The 26,341-nt window shown below is 39.6% G+C and overlaps 2 protein-coding genes across 3 annotated transcripts; both read right to left on the reverse strand.

The window, feature by feature from the left end:
- Positions 1-1,960: 1,960 nt before the first annotated feature.
- nr2c1 (nuclear receptor subfamily 2, group C, member 1) lies at positions 1,961-9,130 on the reverse strand. 2 transcript variants are annotated; one of them, XM_044357298.1, is made up of 14 exons: positions 8,764-9,130; positions 7,141-7,275; positions 6,411-6,644; positions 6,174-6,252; positions 5,896-6,075; positions 5,628-5,778; positions 5,142-5,238; positions 4,646-4,833; positions 4,129-4,282; positions 3,876-3,997; positions 3,593-3,735; positions 3,188-3,325; positions 2,933-3,038; positions 1,961-2,839 (listed from the first exon to the last, which is right to left on the reverse strand). In XM_044357298.1, the coding sequence occupies exons 2-14, from the start codon at positions 7,210-7,212 to the stop codon at positions 2,668-2,670; spliced, it is 1,836 nt and encodes a 611-aa protein (XP_044213233.1). In that variant the 5' UTR covers positions 7,213-7,275; positions 8,764-9,130; the 3' UTR covers positions 1,961-2,667. The 2 variants fall into 2 exon arrangements, with proteins under 2 accessions (XP_044213233.1, XP_044213231.1); XM_044357296.1 differs by having other exon boundaries at positions 8,576-9,130.
- A 1,475-nt stretch (positions 9,131-10,605) lies between these two features.
- On the reverse strand, positions 10,606-26,029 carry LOC122985555 (FYVE, RhoGEF and PH domain-containing protein 6-like). The gene is made up of 21 exons (XM_044356304.1): positions 25,696-26,029; positions 22,614-24,645; positions 20,298-20,439; positions 19,930-19,997; positions 19,387-19,417; positions 16,534-16,685; positions 15,769-15,925; positions 15,539-15,626; positions 14,931-14,981; positions 14,773-14,831; positions 14,615-14,686; positions 13,769-13,837; positions 13,294-13,377; positions 13,114-13,193; positions 12,876-12,978; positions 12,601-12,747; positions 12,272-12,377; positions 11,997-12,091; positions 11,785-11,913; positions 11,547-11,686; positions 10,606-11,457 (listed from the first exon to the last, which is right to left on the reverse strand). The coding sequence occupies exons 1-21, from the start codon at positions 25,703-25,705 to the stop codon at positions 11,421-11,423; spliced, it is 3,852 nt and encodes a 1,283-aa protein (XP_044212239.1). The 5' UTR covers positions 25,706-26,029; the 3' UTR covers positions 10,606-11,420.
- Between the last annotated feature and the right edge of the window lie 312 nt (positions 26,030-26,341).

Below are 26,341 nucleotides of genomic sequence, written 5' to 3' on the forward strand. Positions count from 1 at the left end.
GACATGCGTTAAGCTCTTTGTTTCAAAGAGGGTGAGTCAAGTGATGCAGTGATATGATAGGGCTGTGGTGAGTCACATAAAGAAGTTACTGGACATACTGGACAATGGAAGTCTAAAAGTAGCAGCAGACAATATCGTTCATCTGCTCATCAAGTTTTAATGCTCATATCAGTGCCTTTAATTAGCTGGACATTCACTGCGTAACTACAGCAAAAGAAAGCTTACAGGCACTGTCCTCTGTTCACCCATTTCTGCAGAGACCTAATGAAAAATTGATTGGCTAATAACACACACTGAAAGTCTAGTCTCTCACACAACGCCCTGCAACATCTTCCACCTTCAAGTCACTTGACACGAAACACAACAATAAGGCACTGGGTTAGGATACAGATTTTGCATTATTAATTCAACAGGAGCATGTAAACAATCTGCTGTTTATTGAAGCAGGTGCAAGTTCCAAGAAGCATGATTGATACGTTTACTTATTAAAGCTGTTCCAGGTTTTACGCTGTAAATTTATTCAGATAAGTCAGTAAACCTGCCTCTTGGAGCAGGTACGAAGTGGACAAATAAACATAATCACAGTCGAATTGTATTTGGTGAGGCAAGAAACAACATGTTGACTGACTCACTGACAAAATCAAAAGAGTATTCATGGAGTCTCTAGACTAACAAAGGTTCACTTGGTGATTCACTTGGTGCATTTGTCAACTAAAGACTGTTCATCCCTTTTACTACTATGAATACACTATTGATGTCTCTGTCTGAATGTCTGATACTTATCACCTCACAGTTGTGTGCCTCCGCCAACCAGTCAAGTTGCAGTTTACATCCATGTCTGTCCAGAATCATATTTGTTGTGAAGACTTTTAAGGAATTTAATGAAAAGTATTTAAGTGTATTTTCCTTGTATGTGTTCACATTTGTCCAATAAAGCTGATTTCAATAGATCACAAACTTGTAGCCATGACAGTAGACAATGCTTCAGATATGGATGTTGCTGCAAAGACGCTACAAATTATAAAACTTGGATGCTTCACACATATCTTCAACCCGGCAGCACAGAAGATCTAAACAATCATCACAGTTTTAAGGTGAGAACCAAGATAAGTGTCACCAATTCAGTATTTGACCAAATGTGAAATATGGTCACAATCTCCCCGTCTGTTTCTGAGTTATGGTGTTGAATAACAGCCAGAAAAGTGTTTTGCAGAACATTATGAGGTCACAGTGACCTTTGAGCTTTTGGATATAAAATGTCATCCTTTGATCATTTTATCCAATTAGACATTTGTGTAAAACTTTGTCATAATTGGTGTATGAATTCTTGAGTAACGGCCAAAAACATATTTTGTGAGGTCAAAGTGACCTTTGACCACCAAATTCTAATCAGTTCATCCTTCAGTCCAAGTGGATGTTTTTGCCAGATATAATGAAATCCCATCCAGGCATTCCTGAGATATCTCGTTTACAAGAATGGGACGGACATGAAATCACAGTGACCTTGACCTCTGACCACCAAATTCTAATCAGTTCATCCTTTGAGCCAAATTTGAAGAAATTCCCTCAAAGCATCATTAAGATATTGCATTCACACAGATGGGATGGACAAACAACCCAAAAACATAACGCCTCCAGCCATGGCTGTCGCAGGTGTGGAGGCATAAAAACTTCCATTATTTTTTGATGAAGAGTGCCTTTTAACATAAAATACACACCCATCCCTTCATCCACACAGAAAGCCTATTACAATGTAGATTGCTGAGGTCTGACATTATATTTTAGGCTGCTTATTTTGTAGTCAACAGCTGCTGTCCACAACACTGAAACAAGAACAAAATTGTAGGACGCAGAGCCTGAAAAACTATATATTTGCATAGTGAAGAATCTGGTGAATATTTCCAATTCTTAATGATACTGTCATTCAAAATGAAAATCTGTAAATAATAGGGAAACATGATTGAAAGAAGTTTTTATTTTCAAATGGCTTAACCATTTTCCATTTTCCATCTTTGTCCAAAAGATGGGATCAGTTCATTACCAAGCAAGTGCTGCCCATTATAGCCTTCTTGGTGCATTCTATATACAAATCTATATACACAGTTACTTCAGACAAGTGATGCTGGCCCTATCCTTTGGATTGGCAAACAAATACAAAATAAAGGTTATAACCTTTAGCAATAACAGCATTTCACAAATCAATTCACATTATGACAAGTTTTTTTTTCCTCATAATTTTTAGAAAATAAAAAAAGCATGACCATGTGTAGGAAAGCAGTGAAAAAGAAACCATCCTGATTCCTTCAAGTACAAGATCTGCAGAAAAAGGGAAAGGCTTGGAGGCGATGAAGCATAAAATACTATGTACAATAAAAAGCACAATCTACTATGCAGGTTTCAAGGGTTAATTCCTGAATGGGCAGATATTGGCAGACTCACTTGCCACTGGAGTTGATTTTACTCGTTGTCTTTGTGAGCCACACTCTGCTGACTGGTTACTGAGGAGTCAGGAGAAGGAGCAAAGTCATAGTGAAAAGAGAATTCACATAGGATGCTGTGTCATAAATACAGTATGTTATGACACCTCAGTGACCAGTCTAAGGAGTGCTCTGATTGGCTGTTGAGTGTTCACAGTCCAATGTTTTTTATTACAAATGGCACGGTGTGTCAGACCCCAGAGACCGCCTGGCTGTTATAATCAGTCGACTCCATTTTGAGGATGTACGGTATGATGCTGTCAATCTGCACGTTGCCAATGAGCCCAGCGAAGAACAGCTCCTCAGTGACAGCTGCACTTATCAGCCTGAGGGCAGGAAGACGCAGCAACAGCTTGGATAACCTGAGAGCAATGAGAGGGAAAGGAGACATAAAATTATCATATTTATATGTCTTTATATGTATATCTTAAAATACTCTAGTAAAGCCTACTAACCGATAGGAGTCTTCTGGGTAGGTCCTAGTTACATAGTCCTGCAGCTCCATGTACGCCTTCTCCTGGAACCTCTCTATTTGTGGGGTATTATCAATGCCGGGGTGATCTGATGCAAAAACAACATGCAACCAGACAGATATGAGTCTATGCTTTTGTGCAGGATTTCAAAAACAATAAGGGTTCTGTCCTAACAAGAAGAGAAGAAATTGAAAATGTCATTTTTATTTTGTAATTCTCCAACTGTTGCTCACATACCAGGGCTAAAGAGAACGATGGCTTTGAGGAAGGCATATTCATAAGCGTCCGGGGACAGTTTGGTCATGCTGTTGCAGAACTCCTGCATCCTCCAGATGTGCTCCATTACGAGTTTTACTCGTTCTGGGGATAACTTGTCTGTAGGACACAAAAACAACAAGTTTATAGAAGACATAAGGGGCCAGACAACAACATAGTTTTTTAGAAAATTCAAGAAAAATTGTGCCACATAAATTAGAAAGACAAGTTACAAATCTTGACTTATTGGTATATACTCCAGGTCTGCATGGCTGAATTGTTTAACTGCTTAGTGGAGAAGCATGACACTGAAAAACCTTGTTTGGGCTTCACTTGTCGAATTCAAGTGTTAAACCTTGCAGGCAGCCAACAGAAGAGCCCTCCTACCTTCCTGTAAGCTGGTCTGCAGATGGTTGATAATGGCACTTAAGATGGTACCAACATTCATGACGTTGGAACACTGTGCCAGACCCAAGGCAAACAGCTCATTCCAGCAGGCTTTCATCAAGTTAATGTCATTGTCTTGACCACTGCAAAATAAAATGAAGTTAGTTTTATTTACTGCAGAGAACTGACATTTTCTAATTGATGTGTATGACACGGTCCAACGCTGCAATATGGGAAAAAGTGTATTTATGAATCAATGAAAAATCTTATCAGAAAGGCTTACCCTAAGGCTTGAAAGGCAGGTATGGAGCGTGCCCAGTGCATAGAGAGAAAAAGTAACCGGGAAGCTGACTCACAGATGTAGTTGACATTGAGGTACTCTGGCACAGGCAAAGGCATCATAAGCTGTAGGACATGGAGAAAACATGACCACAGTGTCAATTGGAAATATGTGTAATTCAGTAAAACATGAGCAGGGATTTTTGGTCTCGGTTGGATTTCATCCTGAGGGTCAAGGTCAGCAGCTGTTCATTTACCTTGAAGGGAATATGGCTGTCAGAGAGTAGAGGTCCCTCCAACTCCACCACGGGACCCGACTGGTCCCCTGACATCAGCTGCATTGTGGCCTCCAAGGACTCTCCTGCTGAGCCGTCACCAGAGTGCAGGACTTTGGCCAGAGTGTCAAACGCTCTAACAATACACAAAATGTGAACACATAATGCTTATATTAATGAATATACACATTTACATTTAATATGGTGTAGCTCACATAGAAATATAGATACAACTCAAAGCACTGCAGTGCACCCCTGACATAGTCCAAGATGGTACTTTTGATTGACCAAGGCCAATTTGATTAAGCCCCTAAGTGCATAGTCAGAAACCACATGGCCCTACAGGAAATTCTATTAAAGCTTTGTGACAAACAGGAAAAACAGCCCCTGGGTTCTTTCCTGATGCTCCTGCAGATCTCCAGTACATTTATCATCTTATTCACAAGCAGCTACTGGTCAGTTTCAAAAACTTGATGATTCCTCATGACATCTCCCTCACCGAGTGATATCACTTGGGGTTTGCTCATCTCCTTGGATGTCTGTCATCGAGCCGTCACCGTTGCTAAGCGTTTCAACTCCCATCAGATCATTGCCGCTGTCACTTGCCTCCCTGGCCTTGTTGAGGTGAGCGAGGGACGTCACTACATTTGCCAGCGTACCAAGGTCACCTTGAGATGGGTCATCCTCCTGAAAAGGGGACAATTTACAAGCATGCTTCATAAACACAATGCTTGAATTTATTTCTGCTGCCCTGACCCATTTAACAAAAATTAGTGTTTATCACTGAAAACTGGTCCACAAAACACAGATCTTAGGACACTTGCATTATTCATTAACAAGCAATTATTGCTTTGTTAATAATGAGTTATCAATCTGACGTATGATGTATGATGTAAATCCGAATTATCTCAGTTTCTTTTATATTTAAAGGTTAGAATTACATATCAGATTTTTGTTAAATGTTCTATAATGTAACAGTCAGTAATCAGTGTTACCTTATCAGGAGATGTTGGGATCAAGATGGTGTTTTCCAGCTTGGAGAAGGGTTGTTGGATGTTGAGCAACATGCTTGACTCAAGCAAACTTGTAGACCTGTAGTTAGAGATTTAACATCTCACATATCACATTGTATTATCTAATATGGAACCATGCAATATGATAAAGATCACTAGATGTACAGATGTGTAGTGTACAGAACAATTGAGCATCATGTTTAATGTGAGGTAATAAAAGTTATGAATTAGTCAGACTCTTACCAGTTAATTAGTTACACGTGTCAAATCTAATTCAGGTCAAACCAATTCTGCAAAAAAATCCCATCTTTCTTCACCTTATACAGTAATGTTCATATGTTGACGTTGTGTCAGAGAGGTGAACAATTATTAAGTTCACACAAATAGGATCTGAATTAAGGTTGTATTAGACTGTACAGGTGTATCTATAAACTCATTATTTTATTGAGTTTTGTTCAGTGGCTGTACCTGGCAGTTTCCTTGTCAGATACAAAAGTGGGTGTAGCAGCCAGAGGGCTACACAGGTTCTTGCGGATGTAGATCTTTTCAGTGGAGGCTGCACAGTTGACAGATTTCTCTCTGGTGGTCACTTCAACAGGCTTCCTCTCACACTGCACAGCTAAAAGACAAAACAAAGTGTTCAGATCTTATCAATGCGAGTTCTAAATAGCATATTCACAACTGTTTATACTGTATATTTCAATCTTTTACAATCCTGTTTATTTCAATCTCTTACAGTCCTGTTTCATGCCGAGAGCTATGCAGCGCTGCAGTCGACAGTACTGGCAGCGGTTTCGGTGAAGCTTGTTGATGGCACACTCTCCTGAGCCCCTGCATGTGTACACCAGGTTCTTCCTAATGCTGCGTTTGAAGAAGCCCTTACAGCCCTCACAGCTGACAGCTCCGTAATGACGCCCTGAGAGAGAAATTGAAACAGGGTCATGTTGGAGAATGCTTGCTTATGAGTGTCACTGAAAAATAATAAAGTTAAAGCAAATTAAACTGAATACCAACCTGAAGCCTTATCCCCACAGACAACGCAGTACTCCACAACCGGCTTGACAATAGACGGGTCTGAGCCTTCAGTTACAAACTGACAAATAACCAGAGACAATAGAACCATTCAACAGGTGGCAAACATTGGAACAAGTCAAGATTGACTAAACATGTCCATGCTTCAGTCACAAGACCTTTCAGTTACTTGTTTATCAAAACTGGCTGAAAAAAGTCATTGACATCCTCAGGCAATACCTGAATCTGCTGCCCAGCCAGTTCAGGGGAGGCAAACAACAGCTGGTTAACCCCAGAACCGTCTGGAGTAGCGAGGATGACCTTGTTCGGTGAGACTTCTTGCTTGGCAAGAATCACCTTCCCACCAGTAGAATAGTCAGCATTTGCTAGAATAAACTGTTGCTTTCCAGGAGAAGATGGCTCAAGTGCTGTGACGATCTGAATCTTCTGACCAGTCTGCTGATCAGTCACAATCTATAGGAAATAAAAGATCAAAACATGAGTGAGTGCAGACTGTAAATGCAGACAGAGTAGTAGACAAATTAAGCAAATGAAATAATAACAAGGCAAAGAGTCTACTAGACATTTTACTCAAAACCATAAATATGAACCTCATGGTGTCACTGGAGAAAAAGCCAGGGAATCACCAAAGTCACCAGGATTCATTATCTGGGCATCATGAATGTCTGCACCACATTTCATGCCAATCTAACCAATAGTTGCAGAGATATTTCACTAGCAAACAAAAACTGCCATCGCTAGAGCCATGCCGATAGCATGACTAAAAAAATACAAAAACTGCACATGCCATAGGGATACTTTTCCTAACGAGACGTTGTACAAATAAGAGACAACACTGGGTTATGCTGTCAACTATTTTTTATCTTGCAACAATTATCTGCAAATTGTGCATGGGTAATTACTTATACACTAACAAATCATAAATACTGTTTGGGGGTTGTCATATTACCTGGATTCTGTGTCCCAAAGCCATGTTGCTGTCTGCCGACACAAGTTGAATCCTTTGAGTCTGCCCATCCATACCGATACTGCACACATCTACTTACACTGCTTTTCACGTCAGTACCCCATGAGGCATGTACACCTGTCAAGAAAGCATGTTTTACTTTACATCGTATTAAACCACATATGGGGTCAGTCAGTGAGAACATCAAATCCAATAAAAGTCCATATCACGATACTTTTCATCCCAACGCCATAAGTTCCTAGTAAAGACATACATATCTTTAAATACACAAGTATAGTTCAATTTTTTTTCATTTCCTCAAACTTTTTCAGCTGCAGATTAAAACACATTAGTTGCACAAGTGAACAGAACCAAGGGATGTAGGATCCACTCAAATAAACTACAGTGCTCATTCCACTTGTTCCTTGTAATCAAAAGAAAGTGGCAACAGCATGTTTTTGATGGTGTCTGGACAGGAGAAACTATTAAAAGCATATGTGCAAACAGTCAATGTGTTAAGTATTTAGTTTAGATATACTAATGTGTACAAGTGTGTACAACAGTGATTATTTTCAATCAAATATACTGTACCACAACTAAGCGAATAAGACTTAAAAACACGCTACGTTACAACTCATCCTTTCTCTTTACCCTCCCTTTAGGTAGATGATAATTCCGGCGAAACCTCTACCAATGTTACTAAACAATATTAATAGTCATCTTAGTCGAAATTATCTTGATATTATCTTGTACTGAATCGCCGGGAAAATAAAGCATTTGATGTATTACATTGCGTGTCATTAACTAATGTTTGCTTGTGGCCTGAGCTAGCCGGCGCTAGCTCGAAACTGCACTATTGATGGCCTTGTTATAAAATACAGCTTTATATCACCGTAAAATGACAACAAATGAGCAGCGTGGTTACAGCTGCAACACAGACAAGCTCTTGACAGCCAGCTATTTAAAATCGATACGGAAGATAAAGGTATTTCTTTTCCTGTGGGTGAAAGGTCAACATTGAAGGGTTAAAGCATGCTATAGGGTTCAAGGCCCAATGATGCAGAAACGCGGAGTCAACGGCGGGACTTCGGTGTTTGACAGATGGGCTAAAATTGTATTTTTTCTTCAACTGGAGCTCCGATTAGATCGACAATTTAGCAAGACAGCTGATAATCTAACACTACATCATGCCACTGTTACATTCACACTTGGATCGATGTTGTAGTTTCTTATTTTATGGAGATTTATTTAGCCACCGCTAGCATAGCAGCTAACACCAGCTAACGTTATCATGGTTAGCTGGCGCGGCTAAGCTTGGTAGCTAAGTAGCATGCGGGTTAACAATATAGCGGCGGCCGAATCCCTACTAATAACTACACGTAAGTATGTAGCTAGTGAACTACCAGTGATACCAACATCATCATATAACGTTACTTGCCAAATGTGATGTTTAAACGCTGAGCTCCGGACGACAGTGCTAACGAGCTAGGTTAGCTGTGTGCTAGCTGGTAGCTAAAGGCAGCTTCCCGGCTGTAGACTGAACACTCCCTCTCTTCCTGCCTTTACTGCTCAGTCCTCTCTCCTACACCAAGCTCCCATGCGTCCACTTCAGTAAATATGTCTTACCTGTCAAGAAGATGTTAAGTCAAGTAATGAATTGACTCCAATAAATTAATATTTTAACTGTTTGCTGCAGTTAGTAGGAGGGTCAGAGTTCGTGACCTTTTTTTTCCATCAGTAAACGACTCTTGCACATGCGCAGTAAGGAAGCCGTGGCTCAGCATCTTTGGCTTGTGTTAAGAGAAAATATCAAAAATGTCATAATGGTCTCACTTGGCTTCATTCAGATTTTTGGGACAGAACTAATGATATTTCTGTGGTAGGCACATTTAGATCACGCAGTATATAATTGTGTGTATTTTCGATTATGAGCTGAATTCACCGGCCACTGTCACATCTAGTCCAGCTGCTGCAACGTAACCATCAGTCAACGCAACTTTGCGGTGAAAATTTGACTTTTGGTTTTCACCAAGTATTTTACACTAAGGCAGATGCAAAACTGCAATGTGTATTCAACCCAGCTATCCGTCCTGGCAAATACTTTCGACTTTAATGCAAGTTTGAAAAGGTGAAACCCCTTTATATCCATTTTTGTAACCATAACCACCAAATATGAACTGTCAGCAATATATGTCAAGATACAGCTGAGGGGTCATGAATAAAGGAATAAGAAAAAAGTACACAAAACTGTATTCTTTCTGACTTTTATCCAATTTCATTTTTTTCTTGTAAAATACTGGAAACATTTTAGGACTCTAAAAATCTCAAGGAAAAAATGAACTGCTTAAAACTCAAGTTCACACAAAGACATTAGTTGCCCTTTAACAAGGGGTCACACATTGCTTTTAGGGCTGCAAATAACTTATGTTCATTACAGATTAATCTGTCAATTAATTTGTCGATTAATCAATTAGTTGTTTGGTCTATAAATTGTGTAACATGTAGATCACAGTTTCTCAAAGCCCAATGTGACGTACTCAAATGTCTTGTGTTGTCCTGACCGACAGTCCACAACCCAAAGATACTGAGTTTACTGTCATTGAGGACAAAAGACACCAAAAAACATTCCAATTTTAGAGGCTGGAATCAGAAAATTTGGACATTATTTCTTATAAAATTCCAAACAATTAATAGATTATCAAAATAGTTGGCGATTAATTTAAGAATTAACAACATAACAACTAATCATTGCAGCTCTAGTTGCTTTGTTCTAAAGGGGTCAAAAAAGTTTGAAAACTTCTGAGATGCATTGTGCTGTTCAGAACTTGTGTTGAGCTCGATTAGAATTACTGGCAAGGCCGGATCCATGTGTACTCCGTGTCAACTGGTCTGTGGTAATTTAATAGAAAGTTTGTGAATATGCACCACTAAAGTACAATATCAACTGACATGATAAGGGACCTGATCTTGTCTCAAGACCTCAATATTTCTGTTTTGGGCTGACATGATTCATAATCATACACTTATTTTTAAATCAAATTACAACACAACATACCTGAGGCCAGGTCGTATTCCAGCATAGAAAAACTACATATTGCACAGAGAGCAGGGAGGACGCAGGGTTAATAGGAGCCCAGCAGTTTGTTTTTGCTATGGGGCCCCTGAGCAGGTTAATCCAGAAATTAGTACTGGTACCACTATATTTTACAGAAGACAGATATTAATTTAAATGTATTCAGTTTAAGGTATAAAATTGGAAATAAAGGTGCAAAAATTTCAGGACTGGTTCAATAAAAAATTACTTAAGTAAAATATGAACTACACAAAAAAGCTTTAAGTTACAGAGGCACAAACATAATTAGAAGTTATTTCCTTTTTCGGTAACTAAACTGTTGACAAATGGTGGAACAGCAATATGCAGCCGAATTATCTTGTTTCTATTTTGTACAGTTGATCATGACGAAAAAGCATGTTAAAACAGTCTTTATTAAAGCAACACAGAATTTAGAAAATGAGATTCATGAAAATTTGCTTTAATTACATTTAATTTACAATCATCTATATTTACAGATGTATGCACAGCTATCATCTACTCTATTTACAGACATTTGAGTGACTTAAGTGCAACACAGGTTATGGTCCAGTACAGTTATATCAGTGAATATTCCCCAGATATACCATTTAGACTCTCGGGCTATCTATGACATAAAGTTACAGAAAGTCTTAATAATGTTGAGGTGAAAGTTCATAACAGAAACATTAAAAGTGCATATTGTGTGTTTTACAGCCAACTTTACAAACCAGAACATTTGAGTGTGAAATAAAGTACTTATTCAAAAAAAAAATAGAAACATTTAAAAATTATTTGTTTTGACTTCAAAAAATTTAGTAAAATATTTGGTAAATGTGAATCAAAGTTTTATGACAATATTCATTACCAATCTAAAGACAACAGGCTTTATCATGAAAACTGTGCTACAGAAAAACAGTTACTAAAGTTACTAAAAAAATAAATTACAAAGTTGTGACGAAATCAAAGTGTGAAAGTCTAAAAAACCTACAGGTGATTGTGGCATAAATCCCTGTGGAAAAGATTCCCACCTCCACAGGAGTGCTCTCAAAGCACTGTAAAAGGTAACTACTAAAATAAAATATATTTCAGTTTCATTTTAATGGTGTCTCCAGACATTTTCTGCAGAATTCAGAGAGCACTGAGGTACAACATTTTCAGACAAGAACAAAAAAGTTGCATGTTGAACAACTTCACACACCATCAACAGATATTAAAGCACCGTAGATTCTTTGAATGAGTCAATCCATCTGTTAAAGAAGAAAACATTATTAATTATTTGCATTATTACTGCTGTCACCACATGCAATAATAAGCGGCATGCCTCTTTATACTGTACCTCTGGGTGGTTTGGATGTCATCAGCTTTAAAAATGTAGTAAAGTGTGTTTTTGTGGTAAAGCTTGAACTGTAACTTCTGAGATGAATCTACTTTCAACATAAATCCTAAAAGGGGCTGGCTCTCTAAAGCTGCAACATCCTGCATGAAGACAAAATAAAAGACAAATGTTAGATAAGATAAATGTCCTAATTATAACATGACATCAGGCTTATAGTGATACAAGTTGGAGGCCTTACCTCACTTGCAGCGTAGGTGTACAGGACCTTGTCTTTGATCACAAACCACAACCTCTTCCCCTGCTTCTTATTGCCCTTTGACCTCTGCAAATACCCACTCATGGAGGAGTTGTCTGTGTTTGCTGACACCTGAAGAAGCAAAACCCGTTTGATCAGATATCTAGTCATTGTCATCGACAGTGCATCCTGATCAGGACAAAAGCATCAGTCACCTCTTTGAGGGCGGCAGGTATCTTCTTATGCTTCCTGGAGAAAGCAAATGTAGCTCTGCTGCCAGGGGAAACAGCTGCTGACACGGCTTGTTCACCTGGTGAACAGAAATGTGTAACATGCAATAGTTTAATACACGCAAAACTCAGATCACACAAGGCTCGTCTATGTCTAATCCACACGGATGTTCCCGCCTTAGGCGACATCAAAATGTGAGGACGAGGGTATGTTTGGATCAGACTGCACACAATGGAAGGAAGAGTTCCAACAGACTTACTTTTCTGCTGCAGGAGAACAAGGAAACACTGGTCACACACTCGTGCCAACTGGTTCTTAAGGTATTCAAGGCAGTGTTTGTTTGAGGAACAAGACTGGCACACCACCTGGTTGGATGATAAAGCATAAAATAAATCAATTGTTTCTGTTAAATCTGCTTTGCTGTATATAATGTTATAGTTGGGGGTTTTTAACCTCAGCTATTCTTATAGCTTGTCTGTTTTTAATAAGCCATCTTCAATTGCAACTCATTTTTTGATGATCAATGTTTCAGAAATTATATTTGTTTTAAAAAAAGGAGAGAATCAAATCCACTTTTCATCACCTCACCTTTCCACATGCTCGGCAGTGGTGTCGCCTCCATGTCAGGGTGAACTCACAGGTGCAGATCATGCACATGGTGGTCCGTGGGTCAGGGATCCATATAGGGGCTTTGGATCCCAAAGGAGCACCATCACCATTTTCCCCCAGTTCTACCTGAATATAAGAAAAACACAGGTGTTAACTCTCATTGCTCACACACATACACTATAAAATAGACTTGTTTGTGTAATGCAGGAAACAGGAAACATTATGACCTGTGCTTTTTGAGGTTGCAATCTTACCTCCTCTAGACTCTTGCCAGATATAAAACTGATCTTCTTCCTGGTGTAGTCATTGATTGCTGTGGAAATGGCCTCAAGCCATTCATCTCTCTCTGTGGCCGAACTGCAGTAAGAGAAACAAAGTTTGTCTACACTCCTACACAGTATTCAAAACACAGTGTGACTATTATGAAATTAATTATGAAATAACTAATTTTTCTTAAATTACCAAGAGATATCTTTTGTCTGTGACCCTTACCTTGCAGAGAGAATGAAGGAGCGCTCCACACTCTCAATGTTCAGCTCATTCTGATAGGCCTCTTGGCTTGGTTTGCTAACCTGTAATTATTTTCATTATTAGCAGTGATGGCAGCGTATATAACCCACCTTGTGATAATATGTATGTGAAATGATGGAACAAAAGAACACAACTTCTCACCTTCATCCCAGCCAGAGACAGCATGTTGTTCAACTTGTACTGGCCTGACTGAACAGGAGTGGTGTACAGCAACGTGTCGTTAAACTATAGGCGAAATGACAAAAATAAATACTTTTCATTCATTTTTCATAAACTCAGAGAAGAGCTCAGTGAGCGATTAAGGTAAAAATACATATATTTTAACCTATTTTTTGGATAGATTCATCTCCATATTACTTTGATACAAGCCATCCCAAAGTTTGGGTAATGTCAACAAAGGCTCGATCAATCGGAAGAAAAGAAGCCAGATTCACCCTCTCTTGGGGCCGGCATCTTATTACAGTTAAAATCCTGACAGAAGCATTTTCAACTAACTGCAGATGGGAACGTGGCTACTTTTGAGTGAGGCAGATGACACAGTATCATTACAGTATCACCATGATCATGTTATAAACATGTGAAATAAGAGGAATAAGTGTTAACAGTGTAACTTTACCAGGAAGAACATTCTGGGCTGCATAACCTTCCTGGACAGCTTCTTCAGGATGCCCTCTTTCAGGAAGATCTGGACCACAAAAATGTCACAAGAACAATTTAATCATTAATCAATCAAGTTTGTTATTTCACTTTCGCCTTTTACAATTTTTATGAGCGTGATGGCTGTTTGCTGATTGTAAAAGAATAAAATGTTAAAGTAAAGCATCATATAACACCTGCTAAAGATAATAACTGTAAATAAATTACATTTTGAAAAGTGCATGTGATAAAATGTAATGTAGGTACATGTTGAAATAATTTATGTTTCAAAGTAGGGCTGCAACTAACAATGACTTTCATTATCAGTTAATCTGTTAATTATTTTCTCGATCAATTGAGTATTTGTTTGGACTATTAAATGTCAGAAAATGGTGAAAAATGTCGATCAATGTTTCCGAAAGGCCAAGATGGAACCTAAAATATGTTTTGTCCACAGCCCAAAGATATTCAGTTTACTATCACAGAGGACTAAAGAAACAAGAAAATATTCACATTTAAGAAGCTGGAACCAGAAAATTTTAGCATTTTTTCTTAACAAAATGACTAAAAAAATTATTTGATTATCAAAATAGTTGTAGGTGATTATTTTTTTAGTCTATTGACTAATAGATAAATCAACTAATCATTGCAGCTCTATTTCAAAGAGCAATGCTCAGTAAAATTAAGGCCATTATGTATAGATTATGAAAATATCCTACTTTGGCACTGCCTTGTGGTAATATCCAAAAATATTTTAAAAAATCTTCACATAGTGGCTTTAATATAAAGTCAATATAATAACAAGCAACATCTAAAAAGGCCTCACCCTCCCAGGCTGGACTATCTCATGGTGGCCGTTCAGACTGCACTGCACCTGAATCAGCTTCTGGAAGTTATCCTGATAGAAAAAAAGTAGACATGTATGAAGCAACATCAACATGTTAAAATAATTTGCCTGATTGTTAAATCTTAATTGGCTCTTACCCCTTGTTTCATGATATCATTGGCATGATTGGCCACTTCTTTCACTATACCAAGAGCAGCTAAGTGGAACAACATATATAAAGGTGTCACATACATGATACATGCGTGACATAATATTTCTATTACAGTATACAGATGTAAAATGACTCTTTGTTTACCTTGTGTGTCCTTGTAATCATCACCATCTTCAGACAGGTTTTTTAGATAGTCTGAAACACAATTACAGACATTTCAGAATCAGGGTCAACAGTCCAATCAAAAAAGTGAAAACTGCTAGTGCACTGTGTAACAAGTGCTCAGTGTTGGGTAGTAAATTCTTGGAATTAAAATCCAGGATAAAAGGTCTGCAGGTGCTTACATAATACAATTATACAAGAGTGACGTGAGGAACATTCTTCACATTTTGGCACTGAGCGACCGACCCTGATCCATTAGATTCATGAAACGCTAAGCTCACTCATGTTAGAGCTCATGTTATATCACCAAATCTGATTTGGGCTGCACTTCAAAAATCTTATTATATGAGGATTGAGGAGGCAAGACAGAAATTCCAATGTATTTTTGTTGTTATGGACAGCAGAGGGCAGCATGATGCCTGTAATGACACATAACAGCTTTGTCAAACTCTGTGGGTTTAGGTCACCACTTCTATATTAAGAAGGTGCTTTTGGAACTAAAACTTCTTGAGTTTTTTTGTTGAATATGACGGTGATTTCCCTTAGTGACTAAATTTAATGTTGTGAATTCGACTCTTCTTCAGATGTACCTGTGAGCAGCAGCTGATACTGAGGTATCCTTTGAACAGGCTTTAGTAGGTAGTGCTTCAGAGCCAAGTTGGCGCAGCGTGGACTGGCCTAAGACAAAGAATTTACATACACCATTTTTAGAAACAAACTTACATACACATCTTCTTCACGTGCGTAAACAATTGAATGCTCATTGACCCAAAAACACACCCCCTCAGACAGAGAAAACAGGTTGGACAAGCTTCATTACCTCAAACTCCCGTACCACTGCGCCGAATGCCGGGTTCTTCTTACTCTGCTCTTCCAGAAGAGCCACATTCTTGTCAAACTCACGGATGTATGTAGAGTACATCTTCAGATAGGGCCCTTTCTTCAGGAATATGTCTGCTAGCTGTGCATTCTCATCCCTGTCAACAAAAGAAAGTAAAATGGGATAAACTAGAAACTGTGTCACCTCGTTGAGGATGTGTGCACACTACATGTAATGCCTCTGGTAAACCAGATGTTTTCAGGATTGTGGTGTCAGTATGTTAGAGGGCCAAAACTATGTAGACACCAGAACATAACACCCATAGGTGATTCCTGAACATCTAATTTGAAAAATACAGGCATTAATATACTGTTTTAACAGCATTCTACAAGATTTTGGAAACTGGCTGCAGGAATGTGAATACATTCAGCCACAAGTGCATTAGTGATTTTTTAAGGCTGGATAGTTGGTGGTCCAGTTCATCCCAGTGGGGTTGAGGTCTCAGAAAACTCAGAAAATCATTTTATTATGGACCTCACTTTGTGCACAAGGGGGCTGGTCAGGTTAAAACTGCTGCCACACAGTTGGAAGCCCATTGTTTTCTAAAACATCATTGTCAGTAAACCATGAAAAAAAGGTCTCATACTAACAGTATACAATAGTGTGGAGACAGCTGGGTCCACATCCTTTTGTAGTGCAGCTGTATACACTGCTGTTTAAGTCAGTGACTGTAATCAATGTAAAAACACTTGATTTTGCTGTTACCATTTGGCCACTCTGAACTGCAGCTCTCGGAGCAGGTCTTGATTGAGTTCATAGAGCTGGGGGAGGTAGTACAGGATCTGGTTGAGCAGACGCTCCTCAATCACAGGTTTCCCACTCTGACGAGATGCTTTGGATACCGCCTCTCGGAAGTCCTGCGCACCAGATAGTCAGACAGATTGGAGAGAGATGGTCAAATATAGGAAGACAGCAAGTCTGACTGACAGCAAAAACCTGGCGTGTGCCAAATATAGTATTTTCGGAACTGGTTTTCTTTGCATCTTGCATATTGTGTAACATGGTCCCAAAAAGCTTAAAATAACAAATTGGTTACGTCAAGAAACCAGATGTATAAAAGATAAAAAAAAGAGAAACAATGTTGTCACATGACCTACGCATAAGTCACGTGTAACCTTTGGTCATTTCCAGTAAACCATGAATCAGAGCCTGAGGGTGATGTTTCTGCTTCTTTTTCTGATGATGTGGAGCTTTTTTGGTGGTTTATGGGGGCACGAGGCAAATAAAACTGCTTACAGACTGAGTACCCAGTAGAGAGCTCCTGTGGTTAACATGTTTGATCTCCTCCTGCTACGACAGCTGACAGTGAGGGGGTGGGTCACAGGGAAAGGATTTGGCAGGGAATTAGAAAAAATATGGAGTTTCATGAGATGAGAAAAGGACTGATAGAATCAGCACTAAGTGAATCTTCTTTTGATGAGAATTAAGTGGACACAATTAGCCTCAGGGCTGACAAGAAGCTGTGAATCTTCAGATAGGTTGATTTTCATGTTTTGTGTATTGAAATTTTTTTTTTTTTTTTTTTTAAACTCTTTTCCTCATTTCATCAAGCTTAACATCAACATTGTTATTAAACTTCTGTTTTTGACAAAAAGTTGACATTTTGGAGACAATGGGGTTTTTACCTAACAGTGACAATAGACAAAACATAACCTTTATGCTAAAAAAAAGGGCTCAGCCACTAACTCTGATAAAAACACACAACAAAATGGCATGTTGTATTATCATTAATCAGTTTGTGGAAAGCTTGCTGAGTGCCTGGTGGAGATGGAGAATGGACAAATACCAAGTCACCTCTACATTCTTTTGAACTTAGTATGACTGTTCCTCATTACTGAACTTGATTCATCTACAGTCTACAGAGATCTGAACACTTCCTGTCTGTGCTCTGAGTCATCGCTAATGACTCAGTCCTACTATATACTAATTTTATGATCTTCGTCATAATCCTCCTGCTCATATGACTGTACTCATCTTCTTATGAAAACAGCAGTAAGAAAAAAATCAGGGGTAGAAAACAGTTCATTAAATAATTAACTTAATATTTAAAGTAAAGCACTTTAACTTTGAGGTAAATTAACTGTAAACATAGGTTGCATTACAGTAAATTTTAATCTTGTATATATTTTATATGTCCAATCATCCCTGTTGGTTACTTTCAACTTGTGACCCCTGTACCTCTTTGTGCTTGTTTGTGTTTGTAGCTGTGATTACATTTTTGTCGATCTGTCCACCACTTTGATTCAGACTGAAATATCTAAACAACTATTGAATGAATTACCATGAAATTTTTAGAGTCATAGTTGATAGAGGATGAATCCTGTTGGCTTTTTGACTTTTCCTCTATTGTCACCAGCAGGTCAGTATTCATTTATTCAATGAAATATCTCAACATCTACCAAATTAATTTACACAAAATTGTGATGATTCCTTAAGGATGAATCCTACTGATTTTGGGGATAACTGACTTCTCCTCTAGTGCTACCATGAGGTCGACTATTGAATGGATTGCCATGATATTTTGAACAGACATTAATTGTCCGCCCCGGGGTTAATTGTAAAAACTCTGGTGATCCCATGACATTTTGCGCCATCAACAGGTCAAAACTTTGTCCAATACTTTATACTACTTTTGACTATGACAAAATACTTGCAAAACTACATTCCCATCAGCCTCAATTGTACTTTGTGTTGTGCTAATTTAGCCAATGTTACTATCCTCACATGCTAAACTAAGATGGTGAACCTGATAAACATTATATCTGCTAAACATCAGCATGTTAGCATTGTCACTGTGACCATGTTAGCAAGCTAAGCTAAGCACAGCCTCAGAAAGCTGCTAGCGTGATTGTAGACTTGTAGTCATGTTATTATTATGTTTAATTTCCCTTCATGCCAATATAAACCACCACTGTGACAGTGTTTGTAGTTGAGATAAAATTACTTATAGTCCTTTTTCATAAACTGTTTTTTTTTGTTCTGAGAGAGCTAAGAAGTTAATAACTAACAGGTGGGATTGTGCTCCTTTAACTATTAATATACCTTACTTTTTATATCATAGTGACTGAAATTGACAGCAATGGTTAAAAGTTGGTTAGAACAATACTGGTCTGACAATAGATTTTTTTTTAAAAACTGTTTTTTGATGTTGTTTACCATGTTTTGTGCAAAGTACAGAGAAACCACATTATCATTTAATTTTGATAGCTTCAATCTATTGCAGATTAAACTTCTCAAAACACAACACCATCCATCCATAAACATCCAGACAAGTGTAATGTTAGATCGCTACAACTCAAAGTCTGGGGAAAACCGTGAGGAATGTAAGCCATGCGGGTGAGACTGAGAGGAGTAGGGTGTACACATAGTTTTATCCTGCATGGGGTGTGCCCCAGTGGCTAGCATAATCAAACACATATGGAGAATGTGGGCTAACACAGTAGACTAGCACTAGATAAAACATAGAGAATAACACTTGCATCTCTCAAAGCAAACATGGAGCTTGTTTTTGTGTGATCTAAATGTAGCACTAAAACGGTTATGTGTGGGGGTACTTACGACATGAAGCAACTTCAGAACATCAACAAACCTAAGAAAACAAAGAAAGGTTAAATGATGGATGAGTAAAGTAACAAAGGAAGTGAAGAGTCACTTCACCCAAAATACAAAAAAACATTTTCTCTCTACTTTAGCCATGCTGATCATTTTAACCCAAGTACAATGAGGGTAAGTGGAATTTTGTGTGCTTACAGCATTGAAAATTTCATTCAAGAAACCCCCCACCCAAAAAACAGCTAAATGTCTTCCCAAAAACATTGTCCTTTAGATAACGCACATATGCACATTGCTGTGTGTTTTCATTTCATAAAGAAACAGTCTCTAAAAACTATTATCCAGATTAATGGGGACCCTTTCTAGAACAAGAAGCTCTGTTGAATTTTTTTAATGTAAATTTTAAATGCTGTGAGGCCACAAAAGAAATCCCATTCATCTCCAACGTACTGGGGTGGAGGCAGAAATAAACAGACCTGCATGGATACCACTAAATGTAAGTGAGATTTCTGTGAACCTATGCTTTAAGAAAAAAACGAAGACTCTTACACACTCTCAGAGCTCATAATCTCTGTGGCGATGTGGTGTATCTTGCTCTTTTTCGGTCCACTCGGCGTCTACCGCAGGTACAAAAAACACAGAATTACAATCTTCCTAAGCAGGGCTCATGACAAAACTGCTCACAGCAGATGCATGCTGTGTATAATATAATCATGTAGAATTTCATGATTAATTTAATGACGATCAATAAAAATGAGGGAACAAAGTGTCAAAAAGAAGAAGAGAAATTGTTCCCCAATGAACCAAAACAAAACCATCAGACCTCACAAAGAACAAACCCTGTTATGTGATTCCAGGAAATGTTTCTGAACACATCGAGGGATTTAAGTAATAAATTTAACAGTGTCTCTCCTCACCGCACTCTCCTCTGGTTGCTCAGGGTCCCCTTTACTTGAGATGGAGCTGCTATCGTCCTCGTCCTCCTCATCTGAGGTATGAGCCATGACGTCATCATCCGAGTGCCCATCATCCAGGGGTGCCACCTCCTCATCCACAGAACTTTTGTTAAAAAGGGCAGGATGTTAGGATCAGAGGAGCATGGACAAACCATACAAGTATTTTGCACACACAGAAGCAGCTGACGGCATTTAATAAAAACGCTGTTCATGCAGCACATGATGACACACCTTTAAACATGCACACGGCATATGATTAGTGTAAAATGTGCAAGAAAATGAGGATGTAACTTATAGAAGGGGGGGAAGAGATGGAGTTTGGAATAAAAACACCGGCGTCAGCATATAGTGTGAATAAGAGTGTATTTTTGTCCAGCAGCCTTCTAACATTTCCTGATCTGATAAAGTGAGAGTCATGAGCAAGAACACACAGGAAAGGGGGAGCTTGACACAGCCGGAAAAAAATTTAATGATAACCATCAACACTGTCATATAACACTAGCTTTAGTCCTGCTGCCTGCTTTGGGTCATTAAATTCATCCGTGTCCAACATTAACAAACTCCAAACTACTACACAAACCATTAATCATCACACATTTTGTACATTTTACCTTGCAGCTCTAAAATTATTACATATGAAAGACCAAATTGAAACTGCACCGAAGAGAGACTACATATCTAAAATGCCACAACTCCCTGTGGGATTACTACATGTGGAAGAACGGCACCTCCCTGAACAAAACTGCAGCAAAAGAAATAGGCCGAGGCTAAGCAACAAACCAAATGAGCCAGACTCTGTAGGTCTTACACACTGTGGCATGTTTACAGGAGCTGTTGCTATTGACTGTAACTGGTCTCTGTTTGTGAGCTGCTTAACGTGTTTTTAACATGTGACTGTTGAACAGTGTGAAATAAAGAGGACTGACACACTAAGCCGGCGAGGCAGAGTGTACAGTTACACAAACTGTAATCCTATTTTGCCCAATGCCAACTGACTTCTGCTCACTGCTCATTCATAACTCACCATATGGATTGTTTGCATAAAAGGATATTAGTCCCAAGAATATACAAACACAACTAGTTTAATTGAGTTAATTAAGCACAAACTGGGTGCCCTAGCCAAACATATAAAGAGTCTGTTCACTAAAATCAAAAAATAAAATAAAAATGTAAAAAATGTAATTCTGACTCACTACCCTTCAGGCAACTGTATTTAGTCATGCTTTTTTTCTTAGGTTTTTTGTTTCTAGGTTTTGAGCACAGCAAAATTCAATGGCAGTGTGTCGATTCAGCAACAATGAACCTGCTTAGGTTCATTTATTATATTTATTTGTAAGGGACCGTGTACACAGACCATTAAAGAAGAGATGTATTGTACCGGCTACTCACTAATTTCCATCTGCAGTCCCTGGGCAGGTAGACACCAGTTTTGCACCGGTTAATTAACATATCTCGCTGGTAACAGTTTTCATAACAACTAATTCTTTGATAAAAAAGTAGTTCCTATTAAAACAGTTGACAGTGAGCTTAGTGGAATATTCTGAGTAAACTGGACATTGCTTCTGAATAGACACACTGCTTCTCAAATTTAAACAAAAATCTTAATGCTTTTAGCAGCATACTGAGTAAATAAAACTACTTACTGCTAGATAGCACTAAAGGTAAGTGACAAATTATGTTTGTCTGTGATTTGGGTAAACTGACCCTTTAAAAATTTAAACACTTGCTGTTTAAGTGCCCTCTCAGCCTCAGATAAGATAAACTGCTGAGCTACGATGTCCTGGTGACACACGCCATTACACAAACACAAGGCTCCAAATTTCTTGACAAAGACATTTTTGAACTAATTACCCATACACACACTCTTGCCTTGTAGGCCAAAGGTTGTCAAGCAGAGCTGCCTCTGTTAATAAGTATAAATTATTTGTTTAAAAAAAACTCATGTGCAGCCTAAATTATGAGGTCAACCCACAATCCATCAACACCTGCGAGGCTGTGAAGGCAAGCGTGCCGGCATACAAGTTGAACTCCCCTAACAGGAATCTCCAACAAAAGACATAATGTTGCATGCTTCTCCACAAACGATTCAGTCACTCTCTGTAATTAGGTAGGTACTTTACAGATTAATAGTTGTAAGAAGACTCTGGTGTTTTCCCGATCTTATTAAGGAAACAACTGCAAGCACCAACAACATATTAAAAGGTGAGATCATGATATGATGCACTGAGAGAAACAAGAGAGTCAGAGAGAGACAGTAATGAAGCCACCATAATCTACCTGTCAAAGTCTCCATGTCTTAGTTGGTGTCCAGAGTTTTTCTCCAGGGACATATATGGCTCCTGCTCCTCATAAATGCCCTCATCATTATACATTAAACTCTCCCAGGCTGATGGCTGTGAGGCCCGAGGCGATGTCACTGCCGTCCCCACATGCGCATTCACATAGTCTGGGATCTCCTCATAATGAGGGATGTTCTCATAGTCGACAGCTTGTTCGATTCCAGGGGAAAACTCGTCTCCGTCCACGTTTTGCTCTACTCCAATCAGCGGGCAGGAGAATTTACGTTCAGTCCTGAAATGCTCGAGGAAGCTCGGAGGTCTGTCTTGATCACTGTCCACACACTGCTCTGTTTCATTCGCATTTCGCTCTGATGTCTGGACTCCTTTTACTATCAGCTTGGGCAACATCTTCACCGAGAGCTTCAAGTCCAGCAGTTTCCGGAAAGAGTTCTTCTTCTGTCTTTCAGAGTGAATCAGGTCAGCACCAGAGAACGACTTGGCTCTCGGTTTGCCCAGGCTGGAACGAGAAGGTTTGCTGGCTCCAGCTTTTAAGTTTCTTGGTTTGTCATCTGGAGGCGAAGGGAGCTCCCTCCTCACCCTCTCCTTCAAAACACAATCCTGTATAGGAAGAGCCTGTCTTTTCTCATTATCTGCTAATCTCTCCTCTTCTTTCTCGTCAGAAGATTCCTTCTTCTGCAGCCGAGCCATCGGGCTGCTGTGTCTCTGAGGCTTTTTCGGAGCTACCTTGACCATCCCATTCTCTGCTGCCACAGATGGCAGTCTGATCTCTGGCTGACTGAGCGAACGGCTAGAAGGCAGACAATGTGTGAGGTCGCTGTAAACTGCCTCCTGATCATCCCTTCCTTCCCTCTCCACCTCTTCATCCTCCTTGTCAACCGATATCTCCATCTCATAGATGCTGCTGTCCCAACCCAGGTCTTCTTCCTCCACATCCTTTGGCAGTGTCTGAGTAGCAGAGGTTGGCGGCCTCTCAGGTGCCGACAGATACAGCTTTTTCCTGGGCGGAGGGGCTGGCGGGGCGCAGGGTTTCCTTGCAGACAGAAACAGTGGCTGCCTGTTTTCACTAACAGGTACACTGACAGACGAGGATGAGCTGCCCTTCCCCTCTGTTGACACCTTCAACTCTTTGACATTCATTTCCCTCCCTTCCTGGCTTGAAATCTCTTCCCTCTCCTCCTCCACCTTTTCCTGACGGGTCAGCACAGCCTTCCTGGGTTTCCGTGGTATCGGGACAGGGACGGGCTTCCTAGAGGCTGCTGGGACTGGTTTGGGTTGGAGCACACGAGACTTCTGCTCTGAGCCAAGAGCATCTTCCTCTGGTCCTCGCCCAGGTGCACTCAGAGGTATTATGTTACCATTTGCCTCATCGCTCCAAGTTCGGCGAGGAAGAGACAGCCTGACAGTTACCTCATGACTGGAGGTATCTATGTCTGTGTTGAGATTTTTTTCTAAAGTAAGTGTCTGTTGGAGGGGTTTATGGTTCGTGAGGTGGGTATTGGTGGAGGCAGTATTCGTCACTTGGCACTTAGCATTGTCCACCTTCTCTCCGCTGTTTTCCAGAGTACCTCGAGATGTCGGGATAGTCTTTCTGTTCTCTGCAGTTTTACCCCTTTGCAACGTTTTCAAGTCTTTCTCAGTTTTGTCTATGTGTGCTGATGTGTTCCTGATGCACAGGCAGTTCTCCTGGCTACACAGACAAATAGGAATAATATAATCCCAGTCTGGCTTTTTGTTCTCTTGCTGTATTCCATTTTGGGAGTTAAGGAGACCTATGGTCCGTGGGGTTTCTGTTACAGATGTTTGGTGCAGGCTCTTTGAGGCGAGGGATTTGGACTCCACAGCTGTAAGTTTGGAAAGGCAGGGTTTCGGAGCCAGTACTGGTTTAACCCTCCTCTGTGTGCCAGGTGATGGGTGCGAGAGGCCATCTCTTCTGGGGGTTGAGGGAGAAAGCCCTGGCCTCTGGGGATGGACTAACTTTGGTTTAGGGGCCAGTGGTGGCTTGTGCATGCCTGGGGAGAGAGAAACAAAAGACAGGCAGTAGAAGTTCAGATCAGATCTAAAAGATCTAAAAAGGCAAAAAAAAAGTCAGCTTTAAGACTAATTTGACACCATAAAAAGTATGTTCCAAATAGCCACATGACATAGTCAGTGAATTTTCAGACATATGACAGATGTTGCCTTGATGGGAGTTCACTCTTTAACTCTTAAAATCTGCTCTGCACCACTGATCCTAACCTAGTGACAGCTTAGTGTAAAACTGCCATCAAGCACTAAACCACCTCTCAGGGGGGTTCAAATATCACATGGCTTTTGTTTTCCACTCCACACAACAGCACAGTAATCCGGCTAATGGGCCGTGTCAACAGTCAGAGGAGGAGGGATGGGAAATGAAAGAGTGGGAGATAAATGGATGAGGGGGTGCAGGGACTGGAAAAAAAGTCACGCAAACTGGTACATCTGGCTGAACTAGTGCCCTAAATTTTTCTGTGGTGCACAAAAAAGTAACTTGCTGACATGCTGATAGGAAGGACTGTTGTTGTTTTTCACTGGCAAATCTCAAACTTCCCTCTTCAGCAAGTGTGACCGCAGTTTAACAGTAAACAAATCTCCAAGACAGTTTAATAATAAACAAGTCTCCGAGACTTACCCTCAAGGACCACAGGGGTCCTTAAAGAGGCTCCAGGGGTTCCCAGCAAGAAGGGGAGTGATTTATTTTCCCTATAATTTCATCCGTGAGTAACACAATTACAGAATGTATGACTACTTCGGTCATGGGTTTCATTACGCTTTCTGTAATAACACATCTAAAAGCAATTATCTTTTCAGATGGGGGTCCATGGTATAATTTGTGTCAGTTTAGAGGTCCTTGACGTGAAAAAGTTTGAGAACCACTGCTATAAATGAATGACACAAGTTAAATGACTTAAGATTTTCTACCTGGATTCCCAAATAAGCTACTATACTGGCGCATTCATGATATTGGGTCAGTAGTGAAAACACAGTCAGCTGTGAAACCTCAACAAGAAAAATCTGCTAGTAACGAGTGTCAAGTCGCTTACCTGAGTTCATTGCTTCACTCTGTTTGGTCAACTCTTTATAAACCGGTGCAGCGGAAAAAAAACATCCTTTATGTCCAGATTCACAGCAAGCCAACGACTCAACACAAGTTATCTGTCAAAATCGACATTTTCTTCGCTTTTGTTGGAGCAAAACTTTGCGATCCTGCTGCATACAGCTCATCCTCTCTCTGAAGCCGCACTGGCTGCCTGCGATATACACCACTTAGCTTCCTTTTTTGTTTCCACAAACAATCCACTAGGGGTCCTCAAGAGCCACAAACAGGCAGAATCAAAACAAAACTTAGGTAAATGTATTTTTTAAATAAGTGCTACATTAACCAAGTTAATGTTTAAGATCCTAAATACTATGATACGATGTTAAGTTATCACTGTGTAAACTACAATCTGCGCCCAATTATCAACATTTCCAACTAACTGCATTAAAACTTTGTGACTGCTCATTATTTTACAGGAATTTTCCATAGTGCCACACACTATCTTTCCACATACATCATCATTTCTAATATTAACAGCTTATTACTAAGAACCAGAAACATGAGTGGGAGCCAGCTGATGTTTTGTAAGCTATATTTGAGGTATCAGTGAGGAAGTAAAACTCAAAATACATCATCTGTGGCGCTTTCAT

This window comes from Thunnus albacares, chromosome 7, assembly GCF_914725855.1.
Source record: "Thunnus albacares chromosome 7, fThuAlb1.1, whole genome shotgun sequence".
Classification (NCBI taxonomy): Eukaryota; Metazoa; Chordata; class Actinopteri; order Scombriformes; family Scombridae; genus Thunnus; species Thunnus albacares.

Coding starts and splice junctions, on each gene's coding strand:
- LOC122985555 (XM_044356304.1), bottom strand. Junction 14,982..15,538: donor GTATCAGCTGCTGCTCACAG/GTACATCTGAAG, acceptor ATTGTGTTTCAG/ACTATCTAAAAAACCTGTCT. Junction 13,838..14,614: donor AGATAGTCCAGCCTGGGAGG/GTGAGGCCTTTT, acceptor TTTGTGGTCCAG/ATCTTCCTGAAAGAGGGCAT.
- nr2c1 (XM_044357298.1), bottom strand. CDS start 7,212: ATGGATGGGCAGACTCAAAGGATTCAACTTGTGTCGGCAGACAGCAAC. Junction 6,253..6,410: donor TGGCTGGGCAGCAGATTCAG/GTATTGCCTGAG, acceptor GTTATTTGTCAG/TTTGTAACTGAAGGCTCAGA. Junction 4,283..4,645: donor ACCCCAAGTGATATCACTCG/GTGAGGGAGATG, acceptor GTGTATTGTTAG/AGCGTTTGACACTCTGGCCA.